Raw genomic sequence first — 17,860 nt, 5'->3', positions numbered from 1 at the left:
ACCTATGTAAAATTGATTACACATTTTGCAAGGAATTTTATAAATGCATCCTTTTTTTATTTCAATACTATTGTTGATAAGTTTATGTTTTACTGTACTATCATGTTTAAAAACTACCTTTACGTTAAATCTTTTTAATAATTCTGTGATACTTAACAAATTTTCTTGAAATGGTAAAATTAAAACATTATGATAATTGAAAGGTGATTTAGGCTGAGGAGTTAAAAATGATTTCCTTGCAAAATTGTAAGCAATATCAAGGAATTGCTTAGGGTATTTTAATTCTAGCCCAATGTTAAAAACATTTCTGATTTCTTCATCAATAAATTCAGGACTACAAATACGCAAAGCTCTTAAATACATTGAGGCAAATACTGTACGTTTAATATTATTTGGATGAGAAGAATAATAATGAATATATGAACTTACATTGGTTGGTTTACGATATACTTTAAATTTAAGGCTATTGTCATGACGTAGGATAGTGCAATCTAAGAAAGGTAAGGTACAATTTTTCTCAATTTCTAAAGTAAATTTAATAGAATCAACAAGGGTATTCAACTTAGTTAAAAAATTATGGACATTTTTATCTTCTGGCCAAAGACATAAGATGTCATCAATATACCTAAGCCAAGGGATGTTAGGGGGGAAGATTGTGCGTAATATTTTAGTTTCAAAAAATTCCATGTATAAATTACTTAAAACTGGGGATAAAGGGTTTCCCATACTCATGCCGAATTTTTGGGAATAGAAATTACCATTAAATTGAAACTTACAATCTTTGACACATAATTTAATTAGTTCAATCAATGTAGATGATGGCAATGGAAGAACATGTTTATTAAGTTCATCTTGAAGGTAAAATAATAAATCATTTATGGGAACTTTTGTGAATAAACTGACTATATCAAAACTAACCAATGTAAACTTATAATTAGGTTTAATATTATGGAGTTTGTCTATTAAATCAGAAGTGTTTGTAACATGAGAAGAAGAGATTGTACCTACTAAAGGGCTAAGGATAGTAACTAGCCATTTGGAAAGCTTGTAAGAAGCGGAACCAATTGACGAAACAATAGGTCTAGCGGGGTTGTTACATTTATGAGTCTTAATGAGACCATACATATGTGGCAAAGGGGGACTAATTGAAGTGAATTTCTGTAAGAGGTCTCTATTCTTATGAAGCAGTTCTTTAATTTCTTATTATAATCACTATTAACTACTTCTGTAGGATTTTTGTTAAGAAGTGTGTAAGTATTGTTATCATCTAATAAATCATTCATTTTTCTAAGATAATCAACCTTGTTTAAAATAACAGCTGCATTAGATTTATCTGCTTTAGTGAAATGTAAATGATTATCTTTTTTAAGACTAATAATTGCCTTCTGAAAACGTTCTGGGCAATTAGGAACAACCTCTTGTGATAAAGCACCATAAACAATTCCTTTACAAATATTGAAATCTTCAACTGATAAATCATGGTTCTTTAAATTACAGAAAGCTTTACCAATGCTGACAAAATTTGTTGGATTTGAATTGGTGGCAAAACTAAGTCCATATCCTAAAGCTGTTTTCTCATTAGTATTAAGAATTTTGTCAGAAAGATTAACTACAAATTCACTGTTAGCATGTTTGGTCCAATCACTATTATCAATAAGTTGTTGTAACTTATTTTTTAATTTCTTGGCAAGAAGGTCACAAATGGATCTCATATTGCAGAAGCAATAGTCTAAAAGCACTTCCTTATCAATGGATGGTATAGTTTGTTGAAAAATATGCCATTTGACCCTTTTGATTCTAAAAGCTTCTTTCACTTCTAATTTGGCAATGTCAATACACTTCAACAAGATGATGCGTTGGAAATCATCAAACGGGCGATCTGACATCTTCAAAAGTCGTTGGGGAAGAACAGACTTCGGTAATACCTGTTCCTTCAAGCAATTTTGTAGAAACTGCAGCCGTAATCGTAGTTTATGGGCTTTGGTCAAGGCCCAAGCAAAGTCCTTCACAAACGGAGCCAGACCAGGGTTGAGAGAGATGAAGGTGTTGAAGAAGCGTGTGGTATCCATGATGCTAATAAGAACACGGGTACGTGTGTTCACTTATGCAAAGTAGACCACTTGGAAAAAAGAAACTAACGAAGCAGAGCGCTTTCGTATATTACATCTTCAGTGCAACAAGTACATAGTGATAGGAATACATAGACAATATATACATGATACAAAGGAACCAGGACAGTTTGAATAAGCATACCGACCAATTACCCCCTAGAGAGCGGAAGGTCATTGTCAATTATCTTACGATGGTCGGGCGACATCAGGTCACAGTCGCCAAGGAGAGCGGAAGGTCATTGTCAATTATCTTACGATGGTCGGGCGACATCAGGTCACAGTCGCCAAAGAGAGCGGAAGGTCATTGTCAATTATCTTACGATGGTCGGGCGACATCAGGTCACAGTCGCCAAGGGTCACTGTTTCTACTACTTATATAGGGCGACATTAAGTCAATTTGTTGGATTACATTTTACCTGATATTATCTTACTAATTTCTTGACAAATGAAATTATCAAGTTTGTACAAGCCTTTATGGGTGGAATGGGTGGATATTATTTTATGCCTTTCCCTTTTTGGCTACCTCCCTTGTAAGGTGGAAAAAGCCTTGTTATATGTATGTCTGTATATATATATATATATATATATATATATATATATATAATATATATATATATATATATATTATATATATATATATATATATAATATATATATATATATATATCTTTGTGTGTGTGTGTGTGTGTGTGTGTGTGTGTGTGTGTGTGTGTTCGGGCACGTACATGTGTGTATGTGTATACGCAGAGATGTACACGAATATTTATGCGCGTCTCTACACGTGCACATCGCAGCATTTATGACGATCACGTTCTGTATATGTTATTGGAAGAACAGACATTGCACGTGGAATATTTAGGACCTTCTTTCTTCCTACACAGAATAAACAATGCACCACAAACGACTGGTTATTATTACAAATAGCTAACATGCTTCCACGATGATTAAATAATAATGTAACTTTATAACGTAAACGAGTTTATGATGTGATAATCCGAGAACATGACAGTCGTTATACGAGTAGTATAAAGATTCAGTATGTCACTTTTTGTACAGTTTTCGACTTCTGCCTTGCATGTTGTTCAGACAATTCAAGCACATTCCAACTGCATGCATATTCTACCATTATACTAAAGAATTCCGAAAAATAATAATAATAGTAATGATAGAAATAATAATAATAATAACAGTAATAATAATAATAGGCTGTTAGTAATAACTACAACAAGAGCAATAATAATGATAATGATAATAAAAATGATAATAATAATAAATAGAAGAGAGCGTGGATCATCGACTCTTCAATTCTTCAGCGGTTTGTCGTTGGTATTTGAATCAAGACAACACTCACAAAGCAATCTTAGATCTGTTTAAATTTATATTTTTAAAATAAACAGACTCACCGCTGTCCCTACCTTCACATTAAACTACAAATGTTCTATTTTTTTGTCCATCTGAAGATATTTTTGGTTACGTTAGGTTGTAGTTTTTTTTTCTTTTTTTTTTTTAACGAAACTCGGTTTACACGATTTCTCTTTTGTACAAACACGATTCTGGAACGAAGCACGGGATTCTGATTCATGACGGAAACAGATAATAATTATCGCCAGCAAACTCTATTCTGATCCCAAATTAGGATAAGGAGTGGGCGCGTTGTACAGTAGAATATTAATGTAAAACCAAATTCCTTTTATACTTATGTGATACAACGCATGTACACACAAAAAAATCAACAATTAGGAACTTTGTATGTAGTAATATTTTGCATAATAATTATATCGACTTAATTATACGAACTCGAGGTTACACCATTCGAGGGTCAGCAATGACGTCACACAACTTTCATTGACGTCATAGGCTCGTCTTACACAGAGCAAAACAATTCACGCTCCCCCTACCTTCACATTAAACTCCAAGTCGTGGCGCAGTTGGTAGAGTTCCCGGCTGCCACTATGGAGGTCCGGGTTCGAATCCCGGACAGGGCTGAAATAATTTCAGTATCGCTGCGCTGCGGGTTGTTATTCCACCTCTCGTGGGCGGGGAGTTGGGTGTGTGTGTGCGTGTAAGGTCACAGCATTATCCATAGATCGGTCACATAGGAGCTCTGAGCTATCTTCCGGGAGGGAAATAGATCACGAGTCCAACACGTGATCCAAAGACCATGGTGAAACATAGGCTCTTGTCACACACAGAGCAAAACAATCTCATTTCTGTTAAACATATGACGGGCAATGAAGTTGTAAGAGGAGGATTTGAAGAGTAAGCACATGCACGCGCGCACGCATACACAAACACAATAACAAATCTGCAAAAATCGTGGTTTAAGCATACATATTATATATTGACGAATATAAAAAAATACCTTTCCATTTCATGAACGAATAGACAACCAGATTGAATAAACAAGCAAATAAATAAATAACATCGTAAAATGACTCATCCGACCCAGACTACAATATGCAGCGTGATCGTCATAAATGCTGAGCTTGCTACCAGTGAAAGAAAAAAAAATGACTTTATTGGAGTGTTCAAACCAGTGAATGATTATTTATTTGGCTTAACGTCGCGAACTCCTTTTTTATCGGGTTGCTATGACGGTGCCCCTTACAAAGGACTTTGTAGCGTGGAACTTAATGACTCATGCCCTTGGTCCAACTCGCTGGAGGCGGCTTGTGCACTGACGCGTCACCTCGAACTCCGCCCCAAGTAGCGACGCTCTACCCCGCTTGATCAGCGAACATTCTAGATCATTAAAGGGAGTTGGTGATACTGGCAGAGAGGAAAGCGTCCTGAGGTCATGGGAACAAATTGAAGTCACATGTCCAAAAACTACAGGAAAAAATAAGATAAATTATCATCCATCTAGAGTAATATACATCAGATATTGGAATAACTGAGGAACTGTATATAACCCGAGGGAAAACCGAAAGGGAATTCAAAGCTATGATTTAAAAAAAAAAAAAAAAAAAAAAAAAAAAAAAAAAAAATGAATATAACTCATGTCGAGTATATTACATTTAGGCAGCACCCAAAAATACACGTTTTAAGAACTTAAAATATGTCGCTTCAATTGCTGTGAAACATTTTTCATAAGATGAAAAGAAAAAATGTATAATCTTTTCAGATTCTCAGAGGAGAAAGGATGTTTACTCCAATATATTTCACTGGATTAAAATTCACTTTGTAGCAAATGCATAACCCCGCAGAACTTCGTTCCGAACGAACCAATAACATATTAGCCAGATTTCATCATATATCCAATTTAGAATACTTATGGTCTTGTCTTAATGATGCTATGAACACACGAAGAAAACAATTATTACGTACCACATACAGTATTTTTTGCGTATCGATATAATAAACTTAACTCCTCTAAAATGGAATTTACTAATGACAAGTTAAGTCATCACATAAACCTTGCGATGCACATCGACGATGCCATCACTTCCAATGTCGTCAGACAATGGTCTAAAATACCTGTAGTTAATTAGACTCATTCCAGTCGACTATTAGAAATGCATGATTATTCAATAAACAAGGACAGAATTCTCTCTGAGCTGGTCCGTTCCCCGAGTTTGTATACTTCGGATCCCTTCTCATTGCCTTTCGTATATTTTTTCCACTGTATTTTGACGCCGTTGATAACTTCTCCGTACTATGATGATTTTGGCAGTAATAAAATAAGATTGTGTTCTTTTTCTTGTGTTGACGGATTTTATGGAGATTTACCCAGTAAACGTTGTATATTTCAAGCAACAAGTATTGTATATGTAAAGGCCGGTTCATACGGCGCTGCTTTTGACGCTAGACGCTATCGTCTTTATTCGCTACTGAAACGCTAGACGCGAGCGGTAAAGTTGAACATGTTTAACTTTATGGCAGCGTCAAATAGACGCTGCGAATTCATGATTTTAGTCGCTAGTGAATAAAGATGCTTGTCCAAAGCGAATAAAAGCACTATGGCAAGATCTAAGAATATAAGGTCTAACCACTTCCGACCGAATTTCGAGGGAGTTGGCGCAGCGGGCCCGTGAACGTCACCTGGCTGTTCAAAGTGGGGTTAGCGGGTCCTATAGCTGTCAGTTGAAGTTGGTCCGTCGTTCGAAAATGACGTCGCCTTCGCTCGCACCGCTCCACTCAATTAGTTATATTCTGACAAATATTATATAAAATATATATATAAATATATATAAAATATTATAGTTCCTGTCTATATATATGAATATATAATATATATGATATATAATATATATATATATATATATATAATATATAAAATATTATAGTTCCTGTCTTCCTTGGCGTTTCACAGTTTTCTTCAGTGTATCACAAAGAGAAAATGGACGCATCCAAATGACGTCAGAAGCTGCGCAGAACTGCTCCAGCGGTTAGACCTGTTTACTTAGACCTTGCACTATGGTGTAGTGTGGATCTATGAACATGCCGTTGGAACCAGTTCTGTCTTTGACGGCTGTCAAATGTAGAATCGAAGGTTAGGTTCAATAGGTTAAGATAAGGGGGTTAGAGTAATTATTTCAAAATCGAGGAAACAACCTGATGATACTTTATTTTTCTTGCATTCACCATCCCTTCCCATCCTCCCTCAGTATGTTTCGGCGCGACATGACGTCACGCGATGCACACACTCCTTAGAGACGACTTAATTTTTTTTCACAACGATTTGTTGTTTCATTCTTAATAATGCCAACATCTTTTCTATTCACCTGCGAGCTATTAGTGAGGGAATTTTCCTTAGATGAACAAAGTCGCCGTGGAGGCAATCTTAAAGCATAAAACCCGGAGCATAAAAATAACGAGTGTACGAGTGAGTAGGCGGAATTCAACCGCCTAGACTGAAAAACGACTTTGGAATGTCGAGGGTAAAAGCCAATAAAAAAAATCTAACACTAAAAGAAAACAGGGCTGGATTTTTCTCTTATCCAGGATTTAATCCCGTCGCCATAAGATGCTGTTCTCCATACTTGGTAAAATCGATTGTCGTCTACCACGATAGTAGTTTACAACTACTATCCTGGTAGACGACAATCGATTATTTTTCCCAAGTCGTTAACCATTTTTGAGGGAAATTATCTGAGCGAAGGGGAAGATTGGCCCATCTCACATTCATCCCTTAACTTCGTGGACGTAAGCGCTAAGCGCCTCATGGTGTGAGCACATATTTTAATTAATTTAAAAAGTAATGCGATTAAGATGAATCAGCCGAAAGTCTATAGATATACGCATAATGGCTCCTGGAAATTAGGAATTGTCATCAAGATAAGGAATTAAATTTCTTGCGTTTCTTTTTAGTTTTATATGTACCCATATTAAAGTTTCATATTTTACATACTTATGATCATCGCCATCTATTTCCACAATTAAAACGCATTACGAAAAACTTTGGAGAAAAAAATAAAATGACCTGGAAATCATTCTTAGTTTTGTACAGATTCGTTGAGAAGTAATTTGAAAGATGGACTCACCGAAGGGGAAAGAGAATTCAGAAAACTTTTCGAGCCTTTCTTCTACGTAGGGGTTTTACTTAGTAAAATAAAATTCCCTAAAGGACTACTGGAACAAGCGACTGATGTCGTAAAATACACCGAAAAGGTTTAGGTGTCGTCTTGGTGTACAAGCTGATGGGCATAGGTGGGTGAGTGTATGAGGGTGGTGAAGAAGGTCTCCTTGGTTGTCCGACCTAGATATGGACCAAAAGGTCTCCTGTCGGCATGCTCCGCCTTTGTAATCCTTTGTGTTCATCCGTAGAACCAAAACATACAGCATGGAATAGCTGCAACTAATCGAAGACCAATTAACAAACCTAAACATACAAATGTTTTAATTCTCATATGAATGATATCGAACGAAATATGAAAGGAGTGTATACATAAGAACATAAGAATGGAGATCATAAAGATTAGGCAATTCCATGTCCATTAACACATATCAACCCCATCCCTCAAGTTGTTTGATCTTTTCTTAAAACAACCAGTAGTTTTAGCGCTCACTACGTGGTTACTAAGTCTATTCCATTCGGTAACCACTCTCTTGGTAAACCAGTTCAAACATCTTAATATTTCTCTATCATTCTTAAATTTTCCTAAGTATTTGTGGTTATGCCTAACGTAGTTTACTCTAACTTAAAATTGACCAAATTCGAATCAGTCGGTTAGCATTCAAAAGATTTTCATCTGAAATTTTTTTCCCCAAATCGAATGCCGAATCCCCAGGCATGCAGGCTGGCAGACGGCCATTTCCACAAGTCAGCCTCAAGTCAGAACGGGAAGATTATATCCACAAGAGAGATCTTATCCAGACACGAATCGTGCATATTAATGTGTCTGTGTGTCTGTGTGCTTGTGCGTGCGTATGTGCGTGTTTATCTGAGTGTATTTAAATAAATCTAATTCCCAGGAGTGCTAGGGTGGTTTGGACACAGAGTGATTAGAGGTAGATTAACAAAACGATTATAGATATCAGAAGTGGATGGAGTGAGTGGATGGGGATGGAGGGAGCTTTGGATGTATGGGGAATGTCTGTCGAGCAGGGAAGAGAGAATACAAGAGATATGAGTGAATGGAGGGATATTGTGACGGGAGGGTTTTATTATCTGCTTAAAAAATATTTTCAAGAGGATAAAGAGGGTGCCGTCATATAATGATGCAGATGGAGTCAACCAGGACCTATGTTAGGGGGGTCCCGTTGGTACTTTGTCCCGAAGCCCAAGAGTAGGACGACACAACAAGCACTTTCTACAACCCCCAGCCCAACATACACTTACATTCACACACACAAACATCACTATAATTATCACATCACGTTTACTTAATTTTATTAATATCTATTATTCATTATTGTAGGCCTAGTTGTTTAGACATATATATATATATATATATATATATATATATATATATGTGTGTGTGTGTGTGTGTGTGTGTGTTGTGTGTGTGTGTGTGTGTGTGTGTGTGTGTATGTGTGTGTGTTGTAACGTAATATTAGATATTACGTCATATGTGTAATTATGTTTTGTGTTCCTTTGTATTACATAACTATGTTCATATTTCTTGTCTATGTATGTATTGTAACAATGTTAAGCAGTAACGCCCGTCCACTATATGTAATCTTGCCTACGTGCAGAGAGGTGCGCACTCTTGTAGAACAAACAGACAAGCGAAATCCTGAATAGTTCGGAGCGCACAGATTTGACAGTTACTAAATAAATAGATTGTTCAAGCGAGTCGAGGGTCTTAAAACTACCCATGTTGACGTGTTAACTTACCCTCCTCCCCTCCTTTCACTCTCTCGCACACCCTTAACCGGAAGTATCCCGTTTCCGGTCCAATGGTATATAAGCAGCGGTATTCGCTCATTCCTTGTCATTTCCCACATATTGATCTCTTGATAAAAACTAGAAGGTTTAGATTCATGAGACGATTGGTGTGAAGTGATCACCCTTTTTGCCTACATTACGTGTCTGATATACATTGCATTACTTTACTTATATTTGTACTTATTACTTATTTTGATGCATGTTCCTGATCTCTTTGTACTTAGATAGTACCATATTGTATACTTATCTTGTTTCTTATTTGAACGATAATTTCCATATTCTCATAATCATGTAACGGTCCCATTGACCCTACTGCCCATTCTCTTTTGTGTTGATTGCCTGTAAATATTTTCCATTAATAATTTCGTTTACTAGTTTTATCGCTAGTTTAATATTCCTTTCCTGGAATCTTCTTTGTTACCTTTACTTCTAGTCTTACGAATTATCTAGGCCCTGACCAGATAGTTCAGTCCTACAGTGGCTTCTAGAAGTGCGCTGGTTCTTAAGCACTTAGACGTTATACGTAACGTCTCTTCACATACCAGCGCCCGTAACAATATACAGGATGAAAAATAAACATGTTTCTGCCTGTGTCTCCACTTTTCAGACTTCGCTCTAAATTTGTTCATGTTTTGTGTTTGGGAAGTTTCTTCTAATCCATTCCACAAGTTAGTGTATCTGCGGATTTTTTTTTAACATATTTCACTCATTCTTTCTCGAGATTCTTGTAGTGTCCTCTTGATATTCTTTCGTCTCATACATTCAGGACCTTCACTGTTAATTTAGTTTTTCCTTTCAATTCTAAAGACAAAAATCATCTTACCAATTTCTTTTCAGTCTTCCAGTGTTAGCATTTCCGGTTGATTTATTTATCTATTTTCTTTCAGTAAAGTTAGAAACCATTAAAGGCATGTTTCACATGGATCGACTTTTCGCCGTGCGCCTTCTACGAGACGACGTCGTGTCGTGGACGGCATATGGCGAAAAGTCGATACGTGTAAAACGAGCGCAATTCACTTTGGGCCGAATAAGATTGTTAATAAGGCCGTTCATCTTATCTTCACCAATATAACATTCCACTCATTATTAAGTTATGTCTCATTAATCAATTAATTATTTTTGTGGCAAATTATCCATACCTAGGCTTTATGATCTCTTTGTCTCTTGTTTCATCTTTTCATTTCCTATTGTATAACTAAGACGGTATTTTCTGTTATCTATTGTATGTGTGTGTGCGTATATGTGTGCGTGTGTCAGTATGAATGTAAGCACAGGCATACATGGTATTATTTGCAGACATGTAAATGAAAACGACAGACAATGGAGTCTTGTCACAGTATCAATTGTATAAAGTCGTGGAACCCATGAAGGATCTGCCGTGCATGCAAGACGCCACTGCTGTAATAGTGATAATCAGTGATGGAAATTTGAGGGTTACGGTATGCAAGGACATCTCAATTGTCTGTTTTTTTATGTTCAATCTTGAACCATTTTATTACCATTTTTAAGCATAATTCCTGAATACAACCCTCAGAGTGTTGCATATTTTATAAAGCCTGTACTCATCACGGGGTCATAAATATGATCGTGGTTATTATAATCGTGAAACGCTGTTTGAAGCCATCTTTATCTGGGCCTCCAATGCGTGCTTCACCGTTTTCTTTCGCCTCTCGCCTCGTGACGTAGTGTTCATCCGGCATGGCAGCGCAATGTCATGAAATTTCGTGCAAGTCTTGATTCAAATTGTCTCGACTTTATTCTTTTATTTCGAATAGTCTCGATTTCATTCGTGAAATTCGAATTGTCTCGACTTTATTCGTGAGATTCGATTTGTCTTGATTTTATTCGTGATATTCGAAATGTCTATTTTACTCGTGAGATTCGAATTGTCTCGACTTTATTCGTGAGATTCGATTTGTCTCGATTTTATTCGTGATATTCGAATTGTCTCTTTTACTCGTAAGATTCGAATTGTCTCGACTTTATTCGCGAGACTCTATTTGTCTCGACTTTATTCATGAGGTTCGAATTGTCTCGACTTTATACATGAGGTTCGAATTGTCTCGACTTTATTCTTAAGATTCAAATCGTCTCTATTTTATTCATGAGATTCGAATTGTCTTGACTTTCTTCGTAAGATTCGAAGTCTCGATTTTATTTGCAATATTCAAATTGTCTTGACAACTTAAACTCGAACTGTCGCGAAATACTAAGATTCGAATCGTCTCGACTTTATTCTTAAGATTTCAAATAATTCTGCGCTAATTCAGTGAATTTTACGATCGTACGTAATCACATAAAAGTGTGATAAGATAAAGCTGAAGATCATTTTGCATCTAAGAAAATGCGACGAGACACAAAAGCGCTTTACGAAACTTCATTTTTCATTCTTTCACAGTAAATTCTAGCAGTAATCGGCCGTCGAAACATGCAAACACTTTAAATGTGCTCTTCCATTCTTTCATAGTAAAATTTTTGTATAGAAATTAACTCTATCAGTATTTCTCTCTATAAAATTCCCGTTTTCCCTCTTTCAAAGGCAGCATGGTTATCAATCTGTCTTCTAAAATGATAGCCTTCCACATTGCATGATCTGCTTCAAGGATGCATCCCTCTCTACTGATAACTTGGTCTCTGTCCTTCATACTTTCGAAGCAAATAAGAAAATAACTTGGTTTCTGTTCTTCATACTTTCGAAGCAAATAAGAAAATAAATCTTTCTCAAAGGGTCCACTGGCTTTAAACCACATTCTTAAGCCTAACCTAACCTAATCTAACTATACCTTCCTTGCCGTGTTGCAAGGGGAACCACAACGTTAATATAATGAAAGTAATAATAATAATACTAATAATACGTCACCCAAAATGTAGAGAAAACAAATCCGAAGTACTTCTTGACAAAGAATCCCTGCTAGTAAATGTGTTTCAGCATTTTAGAGGCATGTGTAATTTATCGTACCTTCCCTCACTTGTGTGTGTGTGTGTGTGTGTGTGTGTGTGTGTGTGTGTGTGTGTGTGTGTGTGTGCGCGTGCATGCGTGTATGTGTGTGTAACCATACATATCCAACAGTTAGGTCTAACCTTATGTTCGTGCTTAGAATACCAGTGAATATTGTGTGTGGAAGCGTGTTTTCCACGAAAAGAAAAAAGGAAGAAAAGAATCTACCTCCGGGTTGTAAATATCTTAAACACAAGGCTGTTAACCTCTGTTATTTTCTTTTTATAAAACATAATGACATCTGTACTACCACAAGCCCCCACCTACATGAAAGCAAAACACAGCCTAGACGATACATATTTTTTATAATCAATTTCAGCTCAGAGATATGACCGAAAAGGAACTGATGTAAGCTGGGAGATATGTAGCGAAGTCTGTCCGATTGATGCCAGATATAACTAAGGAAGCTCGTACACCGATGCAACTAGTTTCATGAAACCAATCGCAGCGGATGTCTACACTCTGTAAAAGCAGTATTCCTTGTACAGTATATGCATATCTGAAATAGCAAGCAAGGGAAAATATACGTTCAATCCATACAGTACGAAGAATATTGCTTTCACAAAGTGTAGGTTTGTCCGATTCATGGCTGGGATGTAATTAATTCTTCCCAGTATGTTCATTTCATGGCTGGGATGTATACCAACTAATTCTTTCATATTTTCTTTTCAGAGCTACAGTGTCAAATGTGGACCACAAAACCTGACCTTGCCTATGGTAAGTTTAGACTCTCAGCGCATTTTGTTGAAGTGTGGTGAGTATAGTATAACTTCAGGAGGACCAAACAAAATATAGGTACCAACTTGATCACTCTCCTATGAACGAATTCGGTACTATTTGAAATAACAGTAATTTTAGTACGTTCTTCTTATTCCAGTTGGTAATTTGTATCTGGGTGAGATTTCCCCGTCCGTTTATTTTAGTGAATAATGCATTTGTAATTATGCTAATCTTGTAGAATTACATAAATTTTCAACATTCCTTAGGTTTTCTTTTCCGTTAATTCATATTTCCCGCCTAAATTCTTAAGCGACTGAACAGTTTTGTCTTGCAGTAAACCATAATCACGTTAGATCGTATAAAGAGTATGATTTCATCACGTCTCACTAATGACCTTGGTGTACGAATATTTTAAAATAAACAAACATACTTCTGGAAACTTCTTGGAAACGCTTTGTACAGTTAAGGATATACATTCCTCGACATTTTCTGGTGAACAGTCGTACGATCTGGCGACATAAAACAAACGTCATCTTCACTGATGAAATATATAGTAACATATTTACAACTAACACCACAGTTAGAACAAAAAAAAAAGGACTGGAGACGGGAAGATCTATATATTTCGGATGCTAACTGCACTACTGAAGAGGATTGCAGTTTGTAGTCGAAATATATAGACTTCCCGTCTCCAGTCTTTTCTTCTGGTGGACATGATTCATATGCGAATGAAAAAAAAAAAAAAAAAAAAAGTGAATTAAAAATCATTTTAGTATCAAAGCATCCCTAAAAAATCATCGAAATTTTTCTTTCACTGAATGTACATAATTCTTCTGCTGTTCTTGGAAAAACGCCGTTCAATATTTCAATATTATAACAATAAATCAACCATCCCGTATTTTATAAAAAATTAAGCTTGTACTTGAACTAACCCATGAATCACAGTGACATTCTTAATTGATGTTCTGGCAAAAGCAAAATTATCTCATCGAGAGAGAGAATACGCGAGGTAAATTAAAGTCATAGACAACTGATCCAATATTACCACAAGTTCATCACATACAGGGTATCCTAAAAACGTACTCATTTTCTGAAATGCTACGTGACTTTATCGAATTCTTTGGCCCACATTATCATGTGTATCTGGTCAACAGTTTTGAATTAAATAAAAGTTTAATCTTTTCCCTCGTGCGTGTTCGTAAATATACAAACGACCACCATTTTCTAGACAATAACGTGGACTAATGAATTTTATAACGTTACGAAACCTTTCGGACTAATGTTTTTGAACACCCTGTACATTGAATTAAATAGTATAATACAAAACATCTGGAGGGTTGTTGAAAGTGCAAGCATATTACATTCTCCTTTTGCTATTTGGTAACGTCTTTGTCGAAACCTTGTCAACGATGACAAGGTACGGGGTGAACTTTGTTTTCTGAACTTAAATTCTCAAAGAGAACGATGATGAAATCATGGTTAAATTTGTCCTTGTTGTTTTTAACAATCATTATCATTATTATTATCAGAAGATAAGTAAAGCATAAGATAAAGGAGGCAAAGAGGAGAGCAGGTGTGAAATGGGGTAAGACTATGACAGAAAATTTGAAAGTAATAAAAAGATGCTTTGGAAGGAAATTAAGAGATGAAGGGGAGGCGAATCAAGTAGAGAAGAAAATGTTAAAGGTGGAAATGGAGAGATGATAATGGAAGAAACGGCAGTAAGAGGGAGATGGGCAGAGTATTTTAGGGAGTTGCTAAATGTGAGGGAAGATAGGGAGGGAAAGGTAGTTGCAGTGGGAAGCGCTACAAAAAAAAAAAAACAGTAATGAATGAAGAAATTGGAGGAGAAATAAGGAAATGAGGTGAAAGCAGTTATTAAAATGATGAGAGCGGGTAAGGTACCTGGGTTGGATGGGTGTCATACGGAGTGTCTAAAAAAGGGAGGTACAGTGATGGTGGACTGGCTGGTGAGGTTGTTTAATGTTTGTCTAAAAGAGGGTAGAGTGCCTGAGGTCTGGAGGAGTGCCTGTATAGTTCCGCTCTACAAGGGAAAAGGGGACAAGTGTGAATGTTGTAGTTTAAGAGGGATCAATTTGTTGAGTATCGTTGAGAAAACTTATGGGAGGGTTTTGATTGAGAGGATTAGGAGAGGAACAGAGTAATTGAAGAACAGTGTGGGCTTAGGACAGGTAGGGGTTGTGTGGATCAGATTTTTGTGGTAAGGCAGATATGTGAGAAAGCTTTAGGAAAAGGTAAGGATGTTTTTTGGGCCTTTATGGATTCGGAAAAGGCTTATGGCAGGGTAGACAGGAAGGCATTGTGGGAGGTATTGCAGATATATGGGATAGGAGGAAAGCTGTTAAGAGCAGTAAAGAATTTTTACGAAAGTTGTAGAGCCTGTGTTAGAATTACAAATGTAGAGAGTGAGTGGTTTGAGGTAAAGGTGGGACTTTGTCAGGGGTGTGCCATATCGCCTTGGCTGTTCAATTTGCACATGGTGGCGTGATGTGAGAGGTAAACGCAAGGGTAAAGGACCGGGGATTGGAGATGGTTAAATAAAATGGAGTAAAGTGGGAAATAAGCCAGTTGTTTGCTGACGACACTGCGCTTGTGGCAGGATCAGTGGGATTAAGGTATTTAGTGACGGAGCTTGGGAAGGTATGTGAGAGAAGGAAGTTGAAAATAAATATGGGTAAAAGAAAGGTGATGAGATGTACAAGGGGAGAGGAAGGTAGCAAATTGGAAGTATTAAGGGAGAGAGACTGGAGTAAGTGGATAGCTTTAGATACTTGGGTGTGAATGTGGCTGGAAAGGGAGGAGTGGAGGTGGAAGTAGAATGTAGATTGAGAGAATAAAGAAAATGCCGTGGTGGATTAAAAAGTGTAATGAAAAATAGACATTTGGAAATGGATGCTAAGAGGAGATTGTATGAAGGGGTGATTGTGCCGATAGTACTGTATAGGGCAGAAACGTGGACCATAAGAGAGAGAGGAATAGTATAAATGTGTCTGAGATGAAATGCCTACGAAATATGATAGGGATTACTAGGATAGCTAGAGTAAAAAACGAGGTGAGGAGGAGAGCGGGGGTGGAAAGGGAGTTGGGAGAAAGGGTTGATGAAAGAGTATTGGGGTGGTTTGGACACATGGAATAAATGAGTGAAGAAAGATTAGTAAAAGAGGTGTGGAAGTGAACATGAAGGGGCGACCAAGGATGAAATGGATGGATGGGGTAAAAGTGGCACTGGAAAGGAGAAGACAGAAGATACGGGTTACTGGAGAATGGTTATGTATGGTTGATGCTGGGATGCATGGGAGTGGGTGGGGGATGGGGGTGAGGGAGTATGTGTGAATAATATTTTGACACAGCCCGAAGGGATTTCTCCCCGTCTTCCCTTTTTCTGCATGAGGGGACGGAGATGGGTTGGGGTGTCGCCGATTAAATGAAGCGGCCTTGCCGTGGCTATGCTGTGTCTTGCTACATTGCTTCTGACAAGGGCAGTTGACAAAATGCAGGGATGACCCGTCATCCAGAAGCCAAGAAAAGATGGAGGGAGGGGTGATGAATGGGAGTGGATTATATGGGGATGAAATGGCTGGGAGTGGATTTATGCCTTTGACTTTGGCTACCTCTTATGAGGGGCGAAAAGCCGTTGGTATATGTATTCATGTATTATCAGTCTTTACTACTACCATTTCATCATTATTATTATTATTATTATTACTATAATTACCGGTACTGTTATCATCATTATAATAATTTTCACCAATACGCGTTTTTTTTCTCTTCTTTTTCTTGAAGAATCAAGGATGCCTGGTCATACGGGGCATTGGCAATGTTCCTTGTCTCTTTGACCTTTGAAGAATACCGTGGCTCAAGCCAATGACCTCACGCCGCGACCAAAAATCACTCTCCACGTGGATTCGATCTGATTTTTGTCAACCTTCTTTTTCAACATCCCTTTTTTTTTTAACTTTTCAACATCCCTTCGCAGCGGATGTGGTTCGCCATAGCTGAATAAAATCATCTTGCGGCACCTAGAATACATACCTAGGCACATCTGAAATCTGTCTTTTTTCAGTAATCTCGGGTTTATTTTAAAATGTCACAATAAAGTTGGTGTGGATGTTCTTATTACGGTGCAAAATTATTAGCAATAGGAGGGACTTACACACACACACATTCGTGGCGCAGTTGGTAGAGTTCCCAGCTGCCACTACGGAGGTCCGAGTTCGAATCCCGCCCATGGGTGAAATAATTTCAATATCGCTGCGCTGCGAGTCGTTATTCCAATTCTCGTGGGTGGGGAGTTCGGAGTGTGTGTGCATGTAAGGTCACAGCATTACCTATAGACCGGTCATATACGAGCTCTGAGCTCTCTTCCTGGAGGGAAATAACTGTCGATCACGAGTCCAACACGTGATCCAAGACCATGGTGAATCACACACACGGTTTGACAGTGCATTGGTACCGTTCTCGAACGCTAATTCAACGATTCGAGTTCGAGTCCTGACTAGGGCTGGATAAAAATCATCGCTGCATGTGAGCCGGTACTCCAACCCTGGTGTGTAAGGATAGTTGGCGCGCGCGTGCGCGCGTATGTGTAAGGGTACAGCATTACCCACAGAGCGGACCATATATGAGCGTTGAGCTCTCGACCGAGAAGGAATTAGCCGCCGATCACGAGTCCAACACGTG

At 37.5% G+C, this 17,860-nt stretch overlaps 1 protein-coding gene across 2 annotated transcripts in view; it reads left to right on the top strand.

Annotated features, from left to right (window-relative positions):
* CBP (sarcoplasmic calcium-binding protein) overlaps positions 1 to 17,860 on the top strand; it is a 102,897-nt gene that overhangs the window by 62,134 nt on the left and 22,903 nt on the right. For both annotated transcript variants that reach the window (XM_076191999.1, XM_076191998.1), the window contains exon 2: positions 13,112 to 13,156. In XM_076191999.1, coding sequence (XP_076048114.1) covers positions 13,112 to 13,156 — 45 coding nt within the window. The remainder of the gene's footprint in view (positions 1 to 13,111; positions 13,157 to 17,860) is intronic.

This window comes from Oratosquilla oratoria, chromosome 10 (genome assembly GCF_046742065.1).
Source record: "Oratosquilla oratoria isolate Oo_2021 chromosome 10, ASM4674206v1, whole genome shotgun sequence".
NCBI classification, from domain to species: Eukaryota; Metazoa; Arthropoda; class Malacostraca; order Stomatopoda; family Squillidae; genus Oratosquilla; species Oratosquilla oratoria.
The sequence above is the reverse complement of the archived record's forward strand: the minus strand, read 5'-3'. Positions and strand labels throughout refer to the sequence as shown.